At 40.8% G+C, this 18512-nt stretch overlaps 1 protein-coding gene and 1 long non-coding RNA gene across 2 annotated transcripts; both read left to right on the top strand.

Annotated features, from left to right (window-relative positions):
* The first annotated feature begins 2643 nt into the window (after positions 1 to 2643).
* On the top strand, positions 2644 to 11264 carry LOC124115260 (26S proteasome non-ATPase regulatory subunit 9-like). The gene is made up of 6 exons (XM_046476191.2): positions 2644 to 2767; positions 3787 to 3889; positions 4814 to 5007; positions 7857 to 7958; positions 9286 to 9374; positions 10907 to 11264. Exons 1-6 carry the CDS (start codon positions 2675 to 2677, stop codon positions 10932 to 10934), a joined length of 609 nt encoding a protein of 202 aa, XP_046332147.2. The 5' UTR covers positions 2644 to 2674; the 3' UTR covers positions 10935 to 11264.
* A 4300-nt stretch (positions 11265 to 15564) lies between these two features.
* Positions 15565 to 16076, top strand: LOC124115262. The gene is made up of 2 exons (XR_007218532.1): positions 15565 to 15806; positions 15857 to 16076. It is a non-coding gene; the product is annotated as an uncharacterized LOC124115262 (long non-coding RNA).
* Positions 16077 to 18512: the final 2436 nt, after the last annotated feature.

The raw sequence follows: 18512 nt of genomic DNA, 5'->3' as shown, positions 1-18512 counted from the left end.
CGTCAGTGTATGCATGACCAGATCGTTTTACACGTGTACCCAAAATACGTTTTGCCAGGGCTACGGTCAAACTTTTCCAAATCGGACAGTTGGTACTTATCCCTAGATATCTACAGTGGGTACCCGGTAGGGTCGGGTAATAGGGAGGTGGGTACCCGGGTAGTACATTTGGACTCGTCCCAGACCTACAGCAGTGTGTTTATCACGACACCATGTATGCTTGATTGTTGGTCTGTTTATCTCAGTCGGCAGTATGTTGATCAAGGTTAGGTCTACTAATGCCTACAGTGACAAATACCTACAGTGACTAATGCCTACAGTGACAAATACCTACAGTGACTAATACCTACAGTGACAAATACCTACAGTGACTAATGCCTACAGTGACTAATGCCTACAGTGACAAATGCCTAGTGACAAATACCTACAGTGACAAATACCTACAGTGACTAATACCTACAGTGACAAATACCTACAGTGACTAATGCCTACAGTGAATAATGCCTACAGTGACTAATACCTACAGTGACTAATGCCTACAGTGACAAATACCTACAGTGACTAATACCTACAGTGACAAATACCTACAGTGACTAATACCTACAGTGACAAATATCTACAGTGACTAATGCCTACAGTGACTAATGCCTACAGTGACAAATGCCTAGTGACAAATACCTACAGTGACAAATACCTACAGTGACTAATACCTACAGTGACAAATACCTACAGTGACTAATACCTACAGTGACTAATGCCTACAGTGACTAATGCCTAAAGTGACTAATTCCTACAGTGACTAATGCCTACAGTGACTAATACCTACAGTGACTAATGCCTACAGTGACAAATACCTACAGTGACTAATGCCTACAAAAGTTGCTGTTTTAGTGTACACGCACCCCTGCACTCAAATATAATAATAAATTTGAAATATGATAAATGAAACTATGGATGATGTATGATGTATGAAATATCAGAAGAAATGTATGAATGAAGAAAAATCACTAAATATCATTTGCTGGTGTTTGTCATTTGTCACTGTAGGCAATAGTACACTAAAATGGGCCAGTTCAACTCTGCAGAGAGGTAGCAGGGTATCACATGTAAAACCACTCAAGCATATAAATGTTTGTTTTAGACTGTAGGCATTTGTCACTGTAGGCATTTGTCACTGTAGGTATTTGTCACTGTAGGCATTTGTCACTGTAGGCAATAGTGGACTCCTTCTTAATCAACAGCAGTCAGCCGAGTCGCCAATCCTGCCACTTGCGATCAGCCTATGCTATTGCGTGAGGACCTATTTTGACCTGGTGCGATCGACCTAGACATGCAGGCTACCTCTACTTTGTGATATCTTTTTCAGAAGGGTCTTATTTCCTGGAATACCCTTACAGGTAATAAGATAATAAGCGACGAGCTACGAGGAACAACTAATTACGCAGAAAGTGCTCAAGTCATAACAAACAAGTTGATAAAACTATTTTTTCCGTTTCTTCCTTCGGGAAGTACTTAACTAATTCGGGAAAGAAACTTAAAACCTGCCAACTTTGGATTAAGCTCCGGACAAAACCTCCAATTGCTAGATGACTTGAAGACACAGAGAGAAATACTGTCTGTCTGCATGTCTGTCTGTCTCGCTAGCTGTCTGTTCGTCTCTAATTCAACACAAATTAGTTAAAATTACATATATAACCAGAGACCATATATTATGGTCTCTGATATAACACATATTACAAATGTATTGAGGATAATCTGTATCTGATCAACGATAATATCAAGCACGGCTTCTCGAATCGCCATGAGCACACAGCGAGCTATCATGGTAACAGTACGTACAGTTGAAGTTGATCAACATTTTTACAGGCTGACGATCAATTAGATTGCCTTCGTCAAAAGGTGGAGACCGTTCAACTCATCCCAATCTTCACTTTTCTAGCAGCACAGATCTAAATAAAACTATGACTTGAATCACATGAATAGTACATTTGCACTTTAATAAATATTGTACATGCCCATATATATTACCCAACTCGCCTAAAATCCGACTCGCCTAAAAAGATTTTGACCCGACTCGCCTAAATTTTTTTTTGAGCGAACTACGGTCGGTTTTTGTATTTTAGAATAAGTATGTAACTTTCAGAAATACATAGTAATGCATTTTATACACATAAAGTACCTAATTTAGTGTTGTAGTCTCGGTCCCAATAGCGTAACCGACTGGGCTCTGACTCACTGACTCAACATGAAGTGCAGATGTAAATATGACAGAAGACAAATTATATGGATGATACGTTGTTTTTTAAATATAATTTCCATACTTGTGTATGAATATACTAGTAATTGTGATCATTAGGCCTAACCTAAGTTATATTTGCCAAACGCATACCAAAATATTATATATATTTTTTAGGCGAGTCGGATTTTAGGCGAGTCGGGTGCAACTCTTACATTTCAGTATTATCATCTATAGATGTACACTATCATCATACAAAATGTAGCATAGAATATTGCGCTTGTTTTCTAGGTTTGTACCTTTTATATTAATAGCCTTAAGCTTGGAATCTATGAATTCCGATAGACGATAATCTGTTCTACTAAGATATATTTTTAAGAGGAATCAATTTTCGCTGTAAAAGCCGGCGTAACTTTTTGTATATTGTAAATAAACAAGATGGCAGCCTCCACTGAGCGAATGAAAACATTGGTGAAAAGGAAAGACGACCTCGAATCAGAGATTAAGGAACTTCATTCGTTGCTTGACTCGGTAAGACTTTGGGGGCAAACATACTACGAGATACGTGTATTGATTTTAAATGTATTTTTAATTGTCATCAATAGGCTTAATCACTGCAATCTTCCAATCTTCGCATGACATGGCATTTTGTAACTGGTACACCGTTAGAAATTGGCACTCGTCCTTGCCAAACTGCTCAATAGTTAAGGTATCATAAGGACTAGTGGACATTTGCCATTTTGAGGGTTTTGCTATATGCTGTCATTATAAGGACTAATGGACTAAAATGTTAGTTTCTACCGCTGTGCAACGGTAACCACAGTATGTATGATGAATACATAGAAACTCACATGATCCGGGGGCACGGGTGGCCTACTCGTCTAGGGCGCCGCGATTCGCTGTGCAGAGTTGCGTCCCTTGGGCATGCCAGAAACCTATGATTGTGGGTTCGAATCCCGGTTCGCCCCGATTATGTTTCTAGGTTTGTCAGCACCATATCCGTGCTCGTGGGTTTCACCGAAGTGGTAAACGTCCAAGACCTGCATCACCTCGGGCTTTCCTCCCACATTAAGCTGACACACCGTGATATATAACTGGAATACTGTTAAAAGCGACGTTAAACACAACTTACTCCCTCACTCTCTCAAATGTCGAGCGCCAGGTAGGGTAACAACAAGTACTTCGACCCTCCCGGCAGACACTCTATCCACATGACCAAGGAGGCGGTACGAGATTATAGATCACGGTCCCTTATTTGGGAAGCGCAGAATACCTAACATGGTGCTCAAGATAAATTGATTACGAAACGCACTTGCTTGTGAATTTGTGATTAGTAACAACAGAGTGACACACCGTGATATAACTGGAATAATGTTAAGAGTGGCGTTAAACCCAACTCACTCACTCACATGATCCTGCTGTGAATAATGAATGAAAAAGGTTGCAAGTCTTGCTTGTTATTTAGACATGTATATATACATACTGATCTTGTGTTTTCAACTCATCACATGATTATTATTAATAAAGTAGATTTCCTTTCTTTTCCACAGCAAAAAAGTGTGGGAACAGATGGTCCACTCATTGACACAGAAGGTTTTCCCCGATCTGACATCGATGTGTACTCAGTCAGACACGCCAGACACCAGATTGCCCGTGAGTGTTGAGTTTTGTGTGTTTGATGTACATCGAAGACAGAGCTGAGGGTGGAGTGTGCTCCCAGAGCCCCGGGACTGTCCTATAAGCCACCTGTAGTATCAGCCTGGTCTTGTGTTGCGGCGGCTTTACATGAACGCTTGCAAACACAGAGCCAAGGGTGGAGTATGCTCCCAGAGCCCCAGGACTGTTCTATAAGCCACCTGTAGTGTCAGCCAGGTCTTGTGTTGAGGTGACTTTACATGAACGCTTTCAAACACAGAGCCAGGGGTGGAGTATGCTCCCAGAGCCCCAGGACTGTTCTATAAGCCACCTGTAGTATCAGCCTGGTCTTGTGTTGAGGCGGCTTTACATGAACGCTTTCAAACACAGAGCCAAGGGTGGAGTATGCTCCCAGAGCCCCAGGACTGTCCTATAAGCCACCTGTAGTATCAGCCTGGTCTTGTGTTGAGGCGGCTTTACATGAACACTTTCAAACACAGGTTCGGAAACTCCAAAAGGTTTCACTTGTTTGAACACATTCAATACCTCTATGCTTTATTTACCATACTACATCACTAATGGCTGTTCTATGTGTAATTTGGGGGCATGGGTGGCCCAGTTGTCTAAGGCGCCGTGATTCGCTTTGCAGAGTTGCGTCCCTTTGGCACGCCTGAAACCTATGATTGTGGGTTCGAATCCCGGTTCGCCCCGATTATGTTTCTAGGTTTGTCAGCATCATACCCGTGCTTGTGGGTTTCACCGAAGTGGTAAATGTGTGAAACCTGTATCACTTCGGGCTTTCCTCCTACATTAAGCTGACACGCCGCGATATAACTGGAATGTTGTTAAAAGCGGCGTTAAACCCAACTCACTCACTCACTCTTGTCACAATGTAAATCTACCTTATTACTGTGAATAAACCAATCTAATGTATGGCACCAGGTCTGCAGAATGACCACCAGGAGGTGATGCGGGAGATTGAGGAGGAGCTGATCAGCATCCATGCCCAGGCCAGACAGCGTCTCAGCAGCAGGGAGGAGGACATGGAGGTGGACAAGGAGAAGCCTGAGGAGAAACCCCTAGAAGCCATTGCCAGGATTGACAGAGTGGATGCCAACTCCCCAGCAGCTCAGGGGGTAAAGAGAACATGGACTTGCTTTGATGGAGTGAAATACAGCAGGCAACACAGTCTACTAAAGCACCTCAGTCTCCTGAAACACCTCAGTCTGCTAAAAAAATACCCCAAAAGATCTGAGTTAGAATAGGTCATCAGCAACCCATGCTTGCCGTAAAAGGTGACTGCTTGTTGTAAGAGGCGACTAATGGGATCGGGTGGTCAGGCTTGCTGACTTGGTTGATGATGCATGATATCATATCCCAATTGAGTGGATTGATGCTCATAATGTCAATCACTGGATTGTCTGGTCCAGACTTGATTATTTACAGACAACCATCATATAGCTGGAATATTGCTGTGTGCGGCATTAAACAACAAACAAACAAACAAACAAACAGTCTGCTAAAACACCTCAGTCTCCTGAAACCACTGGTGTTCTGGGACATTACAATTTGCAGTGCATAGTTGCTCCCCTTAGTTGTGCCTGGATTTGCTGGTCATAGGTTTAAAAGATTCACCTAAACTATTTCCAAAAATCTCTTTGGGTCTTCATCACAATTGTGGGGCATGGGTGGCCCAGTCGTCTGAGGCACCGCGATTCGCTGTGCAGAGTTGCGTCCCTTGGGCACGCCAGAAACCTATAATTATGGGTTCGAATCCCGGTTTGAACCGAGTGAACCCATATGTTTCTATGTTTGTCAGCACCATACCTGTGCTGATATAACTGGAATACTGTTAAAAGCGGCGTTACACCAAACTCACTCACACTCATCACAATTGTGCTAAATCTCATAAAAACTGCTATACATACAGGTTTTACTACACAATAAAACCAGTCAGTGTTTGGTATTTGCAAAACACAAATTGAAGTAATGAAACAAAAGCAGCACCAGGTGTCCTCCATGTTTCCTTACAGACTACTAGTAATAGTAACTGATGATCCACATTCACATACAGTTGATTTTGCGCTTTAGGCCAGGCCTTTTTTTAGTTTTAGGATAACGGAATTTTCAGCCCAAAGTCCAGGGTTGGAGGAGGGAAAAAAAAAGCCTGATGCATTTTTTTTAATACAGAATGCCTCTGGCATACTTTATGAACATATTCTGTGCTCAAAAGACTGGCATTTGTAACGATAAAGTCCCTTGTAACAATAAAACTTCTACCACTTACAACATGGACAATTTTTTTGTCAAGGGAGGCTATTCATGTTCGGCTTCGAGATCAACAAAGATCGATTATGTATCTCTTTACTTGTTTACAACGGTAAATTCATATGTTTTTTACTAAAAGGTGATGATAAATAAAATAACTGACTACGCGGCTATCGGCGGGAAAAAAAATGGAAATCTGATTTTTTATATTTTTTTTACATTTTCTCAAAAATTAGAGTGGGTCCGTAATCCGAAAAAATATAAAACGCCGGAACTTAGATTCATCTTGACAGCTTGTCCGTTATTCATACTTGTTTTTACTTTATCTTAATTTGTTCTTATCTAAATGTTTGTGTGTATCAGGGACTTAGTAATGGGGCTGCAAGGCATGAAATCGGGGGCCCGAGACGTGAAATTGGGAGGTCCAAGGTTGACCACTGCACCAACAATAAATTGTTTTTATAGTTTTTGTGAAGCCATGTGGTTATTTTAGACCTTTTCACACATGGCTTCCTGCATGCAAACAAGACATTGTGCTAATGTTTGAAAAAACAATTCGAAATAATAATAAGCTCCATCAAATACATACGGCTGATATTTTAATTCATACTTTCTTAATTAGTGAATGCTCATTTCCTGATTGAGGTATTTAATCTAACTTACAATTCCATTAAAATATTAAATTTTAAGCAACAAACATGGAGTCGAAAGAAACCGGGAGGCGCAATCGCTTGCATTTGTTAATATAATAAGAGTTTCGAACAAATTACTCATAAATATAGAATACTAAACGAGCTCCCGTGTAATATCAATTTTATGAAACGAGTGAATAGTTCTGGTATCTGACAACCGAAAGCGAGTCAAATACCACAACTATTCACAAGTTTCCTAAAATTGGTTTCACACGGGAGCGAGTGGCATCGCCCAATTGAGTTTAACAGAATAATACTTCAAACACGTCAAAAGTATGAATTTAATACCATACAACGGTCCACCTTTAGAATTCAGGTGTCCGTTCCACAAAACTATTGTAGCGCTAAGGTTATGCAACTCTTTTAACTTAGACCAACGACTGTCGTTGCGCTACAATATGATCACTTTGTGGAACAGGGCAACGCACCTCAAAGTTTACAATCACGTCACAATACCTGATGAAGTAATTTGTGGAATTTTGTTGCAAGATCCATCGGCGAAACAATGCCATGTGACGTCAGCCTAGCAACAAGGTTACTGGGGTCATCGAGTGTGCATAAGCTCCTCTCAGTGATCTATCAACTCCACAACGCAATGTCGTTGAATAAGCCAAGGGATGTCGAGAGCTTTCAATATTTGTTATAGAAACGTGTTCCGAGAGTACATAAGCACGCGTTTTGGTATTACACAATGTGTAATACAGCTGTATGTTTATTAAACAGGTGATCTCTTCACGGGCAAGTAATAAGAACTGTTATCCAGTAAATCTTTTACTGACTGTTAAATATTTTCACTGTTAACACAGAAATGTAAGTGTTCCGAAGGCCAGCTACTGTGGCATGCATCAGGTGATAGGCGGGTAAGTTCACTGCGGGTAGTGCCGGCAAAATGTTATTTTCACTGCTGTGAACATTTCACTTTTCTGTGACTGCTGTGAAAATATAATTTTTCTAAACTTTAGAACTCTCAGTCTTTCTCACTTATAACATAAAAAGGTGATATTGTTTGTGATTGTGTTTTTCAGGGTTTTGAGGTTGAGGATGAGGTGATAATATTTGGCTCAGTGACGGCAGACAACTTCACCGGCCTGCAGAGCATCGGCTCCCTGGTCCAGCACAGCAAGGATGTGAGTGCTGTCCCTGCATCTTTGCATTCATTGTCCTTTGCGTTCAGTCTCAAGCAAATATGTAACATTCCTGCTCACAGCAGCTGCAAAACTGCTGATGTAGGGTGAAGCAATACTTACTCAGTGTTTGTTTGTTGTTTAACGCCACACTCAGCAATATTTCAGCTATATGACGACAGTCTATAAATTTTCAAGTCTGGACCAGGCAATCCAGTGATTGACATCATGAACATCAATTCATGCAATTTGGATATGATGACATGCATCAACCAAGCCTGACCACCCGATCCTGTTAGTCGCCTTTTACAGCAAGCATGGGTTGATGAAGACCTATTCTAACCAGGATCTGTCAGTAGTTGAAAGGGCCAGCACAACTACTGGTCCTGTTGAGTCTACACTAGGCACAATGGTGCTGACCAAAAAGGTTCTTGAATTGTATTACTTTATTCTAATAAAAACTAGTGGGTAACAGAAATTTGAATACCCAGATAGAATTACTGATACCGAATGTTTTTAAAATGCATGGGTAAAATACCCACAACACCAAAAGCTTATCTGGAGATCTGCACTAGCTGACATGATTCCTGTAGGTTATCATTGACATTACCAGGGAGATCCATGAGAGAGAGATAGGTTTGTGGAATTAGATAATGTACAGAAGTATAATGGTAATACCGTATTCGACGTAATAAGCGCCTCGCTCTAATAAGCGCCCACGGCGTTATTTGCTAATATATTGGCAAGTGAACAATCCCAATTAGCATCCCTTCCGATTGATCAATGTACACAAGACATATTTATTCCTGTATAATACGCATTCGTGTGTTATATGCACCCTTAATTATGGGCAATTTAATTCTGGAAAAATATATGTCGTATATAAACAGTTCAGAACGTCAGCATTAACCACGACATTTATCTTTCAATTTTTGTTTATCTTTTCAATGTTTTTTTCCACCAAAATAATATTCTAATAAGAGCCCCCCATTTCTAATTTTGAGAGCGCCCTGGGTGCTTATTACGTCTAATACGGTATTTATTTTGTGATTGCCTGTCATTGTTATGAGGTTAAGGATGAGCTGATCACATTTTATTCGCTCACGAACTGACCAGGATCTTATCACAATACCACAGTTTTAAAGTCTTGGGAGTTACAATCATAGCACTACAACAGTGATAGGTCTATGTTAAAGTCTTGGAAGTTCTGATTGTCCAAGCACTACAAATGCTTTGTGGAATGGGGCACTGGTTACATTGGCCTGGTAGTGGAGGGTATGTCAAATGACTGTGGAGGTCTTCATTTGACAAGACCTGTTTGTGATTTCAGAAAGCTCTGAGTGTGACGGTTAGAAGGCAGGGCAAGGTCATGCGGTTGAGTCTCACTCCCAAAACATGGAGTGGGCGTGGTTTACTGGGGTAAGTAATATCCGTGGATTGGGGTAAGTACGAGGGTGATTAAAACAGGTCGAGTTTAGGGACTGGTCATTTATTATTGGGATAGGTTTTGGCGATGAGGTGGGGGAGATTCATCTTAGGACTGTATTGTATTTTGCTACAATTTATGACACACACACACACACCCCCCATAATAAATTACCAGTCCCTAAAAAATAGAATACTGATGTTTACTGATGGAAATAAACAAGAGAACACGTAGGGATAGACACAGTAAAATGATATGCTATCATGGGTTCCCAGCCCTGTCTACCAAATACAATGGAAACAATGCACACAAAGAAATTTCAACATTTGATTCTGACATGTTAATTTGCACACGCTCTATTTTAAATGTACTGACAGTGAAGCTTATTTCCTATAGTTGTGATTATTCACGTATTTGTTGGGGGCACAGGTGGCCCAGTCGTCTGAGGTGCCGCGATTTGCTGTGCAGAGTTGCGTCCCTTGGGCACGCCAGAAACCTATGATTGTTGGTTCGAATCCCGGTTCGTCCCGATTATGTTTCTAGGTTTGCCAGCACCATACCCGTGCTCGTGGGTTTCACCAAAGCGGTAAACGTCTGAGACCTGCATCACTTCGGGCTTTCCTCCCACATTAAGCTGACACGCCATGATATAACTGCAATAATGTTAAAAGCGGCGTTAAACCCAACTCACTCACTCACGTATTTCTTTCCATCAGTATAGATGTGATACATTTTGGCAACCCCATTTAACTGTCTTTTTTCTCATGATGTTGCGAGTTTGATTCACGTCATGGAATTGTCATATGAAAAGAATTTGTGACTTTTAACCAATCAAAAATCAACATTAGATGCATTTTAAAAGGCTGTTACAAAATTCAAATGTTAGACCTCTGAGCATAACCGGTTACAATAGGCAAAAGTGGCAGTAGGTTTATAACTTCGGTATGAGGTGAAGTGAAATGGGGTCCAAGATTATTGAACTTATATAGCGACGTGCATGCACGTGTATGTGTGTGTTTGTGTGTGGCTGCTTGTACTAGTCCGGACTGATGCCGATTTATAGTGCTAGCACACTGAGATACCATGCCGCAGTTTAACATGGGTTACCCGACTCAGACACAGTATACTGACTCCGAGCAACCAGTCCTTGTTTTAGCCCAGACAGGGTAACAACAAGTACCATCTTTTAACGTCTTTTGGTATGACGCGGCTGGGGATCAAACCCCGGACCTTCCACTCTCCGGGCGGACGCTCTACTATTAGACCATGGAGGCGGTCAGGTATGAGGTGTGTGAGGATATGGTTACGGTTATAACGAACTCAAAGGGACCACTCATTTTAGTTCGTTATAAGTATATGTACAGCAAATGGTCGGGACAAAAAACAATAAGTTCGTTATATCCATCAGTTTGTTATAAGCGTGTTCATTATTAACATAGCTTACTGTAGAAGAATCAAATGAATTTAGAAATTGATGTTAATATATCAAACAGTAAGATTTATTTTCTTCATGTCTTGATTTCAGCTGTAATATTGTGCCCACCAAGAGGTGAAATATTTCAACCTTCACGATCACCTTTCATAATTCATGGGACAAACATTGAGCGTCATGGCCGGATGACCACTTCCTGTGATGTGACAACCATATGGAGGCTTGGATGCAGCAGAGCAACTCATCCCAGTTGTCCGTCCTCCTGTGTCTGTAGCTAGTCCCACCATGCTGGCCTGTCTCCTCAACCTGCTGCTGTTACCTTCAACAACGAGACCCGTGAAGATTCCGGGGTAGAATAGGTCTTCAGCAACCCATGCTTGCTGTAAAAGGTGACTATGCTTGTCGTAAAAGGCGACTAACGGGATCGGGTGGTCAGGCTACCTGACTTGGTTGATGCATGTCATCGATCCCAATTGCTTGGATCGATGCTCATGATATCAATCACTGGATTGTCTGGTCCAGACTCGATTATTTACAGACCGCCGTCATATAGCTGGAATATTGCTGTGTGCGGCGTTAAACAACAAACTAACAAACCAACTTCAACAACCAACACTGACAGCAAGCGTGGACCCTGCTTTTTGATGTAAATAAAATCTTGAAGAATGCAAATATTTCATTCGGGAAACAATTTGACAAATGTTAGTCAAGTATCTGTTATTTTTGTTGAAAACATGTCACCAAATGATTTTGTTGGTTTTTTTGTACGTTAAAATTAAAAGTATGCTTAATAAAGGAAAGGAGGTCACTGAAGTGCTCTGTGACGGTGTATCTCAGCCTAGTGGTACAAGTGTTCGCTCGTCACGTTAAAAGCCTGGGTTTGATTCCCCACATGGGTTCAATATGTGAAGCCCATTTCTGGTGTCCCCCCGCCGTGATATTGCTTAAAATGGCATAAGACCCAACTTACTCACTAATTGGCTGCTCTGGTGTTTGAATCTATGTACTCACTAACTCTGTAACTTTCAACATTAGAGTTATGATTTTCTTGCTTAGTTTCGAACTCTGCTAGTGTTATACATTAGAGGGAAATGGTTTCAAGTATTTGTTGAGAGGGCATAATCTGTAGCTGATTAGTTCTTCCATGTGCATTTATTCTGTTATTTGTTGCCACACTTTGTATAGGTAAATGCAACCTATGTTTTTACCATATTTTTATGATGAAAAGTTCATATGTGTTTTCAATAAACACAGTGTATAAAGTTCTTCTTCATTTCATTCTGTTTCTTGGACTTTTTGACATGTGTACACGATAATTATCTTAACCTTTTGGTTGTAGCTTTATCGGCTGTATTATTCCATCAAAATGCTTCAGTTGTGATTCTTAACCTGACAGAGTGGGGTCTCAGTACTCCATGCTTGATAACTCCTGACAATCAGGTGGTTACAGTGTGTGATTGTTAGAGGTCTTGACCTGACAGAATGGAGTCTCAGTACTCCATGCTTGATAGACCGCCTCCGTGGTCTAATGGTAGAGCGTCCGCCTGGAGAGCGGAAGGTCCGTGGTTCGATCCCCAGCCGCGTCATACCAAAAGACGTTAAAAGATGGTACTTGTTGTTACCCTGTCTGGCGCTCGGCATAAAGGGGCTAAAACAAGGACTGGTCGGCTCGGAGTCAGTATACTGTGTCTGAGTGGGGTATTCATGTTTAATTGCGGCATGGTATCTCAGTGTGCTGGCACTATAAATCGGCATCAGTCTGGACTAGTACAAGCAGACACACACACATACACATGCATGCACGTCGCCATATAAGTGCAATAATCTTGGACGCGACGTTAAACCCCATTTCACCTCACCTCACCATGCTTGATAACTCATGACAATAGGTGGTTACAGTGTGTGATTGTTGGAGGTCTTGACCTGACAGAGTGAGGTCTCAGTACTTCATGCTTGATGTGTCTGACAACTCCTGACAATAGGTGGTTACAGTGTGTGATTGTTGGAGGTCTTGACCTGACAGACTTGACTCCCAGTTACAGTCTGTGGCCTAGCTGATTGTTTGATGTGATGACCTGACCAGGGATTGATCTAGACCTAATTAGGTCGATAGTCGGCCCAAAGCCCGAAGGAAATATCGGTAAAACTTTCCCACATCGGGTGGTTAGTGTGTGGCCATGATGACTGTTTGATGTCTTGATTTGACCAGAGATTTATATATCTAGACCTACTTATTTTAGAATTCCAGAATCCTGCCTGACTGTTGTTCATGCTGTCAACCACATGTAATTTGTAATGCCATGACAGATTAACTATGGTAACAAAGAATTGGATGGTCCTTAACATATTTTGAGTAGTATAGATTTAGTTTGAATGTGGTGCAAAACAGGATACAGTTAACAATTAGTTGGAAAAACTGTGTAAGTTTGTGTTGACAATGTCGATTGTACTGCATCACGATCAGTGAAACATTGTGTATAATTCTAAAGACAGATTCATGTGCAGAGCACAGAAGACAAATATGGCGAAGATAAGCAACGTTGGCCACGGAGAGGACGTAGATAGGTGACCGTGTCTGGAAAGCTTGTCTGCGAGTTTCTGGGGCTCCAGTACTGCCCCATACTGAAACACGTTACCGTATTCTACGTAATAAGCGCCCAGGGCGCTCTCAAAATTAGAAATAGGGGGCTCTTATTAGAATATCATTTTGGTGAAAAAAGTTGAAAGATAAATTTCGTGGTTTATGCTGACAGCCCGAAATGTTTATGTACGATAAATATATTTTTTCCAGAATTTAATTGCCCATAATTAAGGGTACATATAACGCACGAGTGCGTATTATACGTGAATAAATAAGTCTTCTGACATTGATCAAATGGAAGGGGTGCTAATTGGGATTGTTCACTAGCCAATATATTAGCAAATATTGCCATGGGCGCTTATAACGTCGAATACTATAATTGTGGTGTCTCCTTAGGCAAGAGACTTTGCTCGAAATATGCCTCTGTTCACCGTGCAGTAAACAGGTTCCCAGTAGGATGAGTTTGTAAAGTGGGGCTTCCAGGCCGCTTTCGTAACGTTGGCCATGATATATCACGTTGTGCTTCTGTGAAAGATTGTTATACATTGTGATTAGCTTGTGATGGTCTCGTACTGATCTCTTCATGTGCTTGTGACACATCGTGAAATTGTTGGTTCACGATGTCAGATATTTTGGATATGTTCATTATATCGCCAATACTCATGTTACATTGTGTCCTGCTTGTGTTATACTCGTGTTCCCGGCTTTGCTCGTAGACAGCTTGTGTATGTCGTACTACACTCGTAATGACCTCGTGCAGTACATGTGGATTTGGTGCATTTTAAGCATGCACATTATTATAAACTCCAGGAACCGAAAAATAAATCAATCCTCAGATGTGACAAAAGACAAGAGACAGATTGTTGTTCACATGGGTGCTTTATTCCATGTGACACATGATCCTATTTACACAGATGACACACACATACAGTATACACATGCATACAGATACAGTACACACATGTATACACATGTATACACATGTATACACAGCGCCCACCTAGCTGCACTACAGCCCAGGGGGTATTGTTTCTGCACTCTCACTCAGTGTAATCAGGAGGCCACACAGATGACACACACATACAGTATACACATGTATACAGATACAGTATACACATGTATACACATCGCCCACCTAGCTGCACTACAGCCCAGGGGGTATTGTTTCTGCACTCTCACTCAGTGTAATCAGGAGGCCACACAGATAACACAATTGGATGGCTTCTAAAAGCTATTTCAATACAAATGACGAAAACAACCGTCTTTACACCATTGAATATGGTCAACTCTGAGTAAGTGGGCTGAAGTATGGTCTTTGAAACCTAACTCTAACCCCAACATGAATTCACATGATTCATGAAAGAAGACATTAGGTACAACACTCACATGAAGGTCTGATAACGTCCAGAGTTGACTGTACAGGGTTAGAAACTAACAGTTTTTGTCCACTAGTCCTTATAATGATATCACATAGCAAAACCCTTAAAATGGACCAATTTCTACTCGTCCTTAGGATACCTTTACTATTGGTCAGTTTGGTAAGGACTATAGGACTAGTGCCAATTTCTAACGCTGCTGTATTGTAAATATCAAAATCTAAATTTGTCACTGATTATAAATATTGACACATCAAAAGATGGACCACAAGCAAGAATTAAAGAAAGAAAAAAGACAATCTAATATTTACTACAAACATGCTTTTGAACTACATGGAATATTAGACAAATGTCAAGTTTGGACTTAATTTGTCCACAACTGGATGCATTTCCTGGAAAGATTCAAACAGAATCAAGGAACATGATATTCACCAGCATGGGAGAAAGGCCTGTTTCATCAGTCAGTTTGCAACTTTGGCCCTGATACACGTGTCTTGTACGATGAATTCCAGTCTGGTTAATTCAGCCAACAAAAGCCACACACACAAAAAAGAAAATGATGCCTAAATGACAGGTTCAGGCAAGCAGTCTAGTGTCTGACACAGATTGCAAAATGTATTAGGGGGGCCTGAATATGGAGAATGGTTGTGATGGAAGTCATTGATGTATTTGTTCAAAACATTCCCATGTTGTTAAACATACAGGAATCAGTCAATTATGCACATTCCAGGTGCAACCTCCTATATTATGTTTGAAGCAAATGAAGTCACATCAGCTTGGTGTACAACTGTACAACACTAGGTTACAGCTTGGTGTACAACTGTACAACACTAGGTTACAGCATGGTGTACAACTGTACAACACAAGGTTACAGCTTGGTGTACAACTCTGTGCAACACTAGGTTACAGCTTGGTGTACAACTGTACAACACTAGGTTACAGCATGGTGTACAACTGTACAACACTAGGTTACAGCTTGGTGTACAACTGTACAACACTAGGTTACAGCTTGGTGTACAACTCTGTACAACACTAGGTTACAGCTTGGTGTACAACACTAGGTTACAGCTTGGTGTACAACACTAGGTTACAGCTTGGTGTACAACACAAGGGTACAGGGGCCTGATCCACAAAGGGATCTTTGCGCTAAGGTGATCGTAATTCCAATACTTTAGCATAGGCGACAGATTATCGTAGCACTAAGAATGCTTTGTGGAATGGGCCCAGATCATTGCAGAGTTATGTCATAGGGAAAGAAAGTAGCAACATTTAGCCGCAAAATCATCAGGATAATAAAATTCACATTTGGAAAAAATAATCACTCACACAGAAGCACAAGCTGATTCAGATATTCATCCATAAACTCATCCACACACAGCATTGAATCATCGGTTAGGTGGTGTGGGCAAGATGTTCACATACACTGGCACACACATTCACATTCATTTCACAAATGACTGGTGACTATATGCTTGTACGGTCTTGAAAAGTAGGCAAGATATTGAATGACAACTATCTTCTCGAATGAGTCTATCACTAAGTGGTCTGATAATGTAGGCAAGACGTTGGATGACAACTTTACCACAAAGTGGTCTGGAAATGTTGGCAAGATGCGATGTTGACAGAGGGTGTTTGACACTTGACATGTTACAGTGACCTGATAGTGATCACTTCCTGCATGTTACAGTGGCCTGATAGTGATCATTGCCTGTATGTTACAGTGGCCTTATAGTGATCATTGCCTGCATGTTACAGTGGCCTGATAGTGATCATTGCCTGCATGTTACAGTGGCCTGATAGTGATCATTGCCTGCATGTTACAGTGGCCTGATAGTGATCATTGCCTGCATGTTACAGTGGCCTGATAGTGATCATTGCCTGCATGTTACAGTGGCCTGATAGTGATCATTGCCTGCATGTTACAGTGGCCTGATAGTGATCATTGCCTGTATGTTACAGTGGCCTGATAGTGATCATTGCCTGCATGTTACAGTGGCCTGATAGTGATCATTGCCTGCATGTTACAGTGACCTGATATTGATCATTGCCGGCATGTTACAGTGGCCTGATAGTGATCACTGCCTGCATGTTACAGTGGCCAGATAGTGATCACTGCCAGGACATTCAAACTGGTGATTGTGAAATGTAGGACCACATGATTTTTGACTGTATAATGTGCCACATCCCCACATCATAATGTATATCTGTGAACACTGACTAGCACCTGTATGAGCCAAGTGTCAGGAAACTGTTGTCAAAATACCATCTAATGGAGAACATTTCCTATGACCTGATCAAGGCTAAAAAAAATAATAGTCTTGGTTCTCAGGCACCACCCGCATCATCATAAAGTTTGCCGCATGTTCCATTTTTATTTCCATCTTTTAATTTTTTTTAAAAATTCCTGAAATATTCCAAGTCCAAAGGTAGTACCGTATTTCAGTATTATATATTAATGTAGGGAGGCCCTTTCCCACAACTGTTTATTTGGCTATACATCTGTTTATTTGGTTACATATTAGTTTGAACAACCAAACGAAACACACCGCCGGCCCGCACTATATTTTCAAAAGCCATTGCCTGAAAACCAATTATTTTATTTTTTTTAAGCCCAATACAATTAGTTGTCTTTCATCAATCTTGATGTGTTGACTCATTTTATCAAATGATAAAGTATTTATTCAAATATTTATCTTCCATTTCAATACCAATTTAGAAAATCAAATTAATATCATAACTTGAAGACCTTTACATTCTATGATTTAAACATGAGTTGTCTCCCTTGTTTTCACTTATCCATACAAACTGATGCCCATGTGTTTCTAATGGTGTGTGATGACAACTCTCATCCAGTCATGCAACTCGTCACACCTCAATGCAGCATCACACACAACAGCATCTCTAACAAATGATAAACTATGAAACATCTCACTCCATGTTAAAGCACAATAACAATAATAGCCTCCACATTCAAAACAACAGCAAAACATAGAACATACAAATCAATGACAATAGCTGATATATTAATGTGATAAACAGGTGTATACGACTTCCACATCTTCATCTCCATCAACTAAAACCCATGTAGGAATAGGGAAGAAACCATGGCAACAGAACGAGACACCAGCTCCCAGTTCAACAGAAGCAAACACCTTGATGATAACGGATAATACAAACTCAAAGGCAGCCAAAAATTATCACTGCAACAAATTCAATCTAGCAATATTTGTGTTCATTACTTGTTTGGTGAAATAACTAGTTTTATTTCTACTGGGGACAAAGTCCGAAAAAGAAAGACAGTATTGTGTTATCACATTTTGAAACAATACAGCATTAAGTCACTTCCCAAGGAAAGGGAGTTAACTGACTATAAAAGTCCAGTTGCCACCCTTGCCAAACTAGACTTGAATCTCTGGGCTCGATCGTAGCGCCACCAGTGGCTATTGTTATCCCTAATGGCCAAGGAGTTGTGTCCCTTCAATGTCCCTCCTATTGACCAATCATTTGCATTTGCCACAAAGAAAATGGGGACGCCCAGTCAAGACGATCTGATCTATAATCAAGATCTATATTGTAATAAAACGGTCTTACTTTGCAAAGTTCATCAAATCACGTGAGCACCTTGATTAAAAACATGAAAAGATTTGGAAAAGTTGACGGCATGTTGTCGGTACACATGCTTTGCAAATCCTGCAATCAAACAATATCTGCCTGCAGTTTACGAACCAGTTGTCCATTTCGT

Source organism: Haliotis rufescens, unplaced genomic scaffold (assembly GCF_023055435.1).
Source record: "Haliotis rufescens isolate VD_foot unplaced genomic scaffold, xgHalRufe1.0.p SCAF_53, whole genome shotgun sequence".
NCBI classification, from domain to species: Eukaryota; Metazoa; Mollusca; class Gastropoda; order Lepetellida; family Haliotidae; genus Haliotis; species Haliotis rufescens.
This window is presented reverse-complemented; position numbering and strand designations above follow the sequence as displayed.

Excerpts from the sequence above, each read along its gene's own strand:
- LOC124115260 (XM_046476191.2), top strand. The coding sequence starts at position 2,675 with ATGGCAGCCTCCACTGAGCGAATGAAAACATTGGTGAAAAGGAAAGAC. Across the intron at positions 2,768-3,786 it reads TTCATTCGTTGCTTGACTCG|CAAAAAAGTGTGGGAACAGA; the intron begins GTAAGACTTTGG and ends TCTTTTCCACAG. Across the intron at positions 7,959-9,285 it reads TGGTCCAGCACAGCAAGGAT|AAAGCTCTGAGTGTGACGGT; the intron begins GTGAGTGCTGTC and ends TTGTGATTTCAG.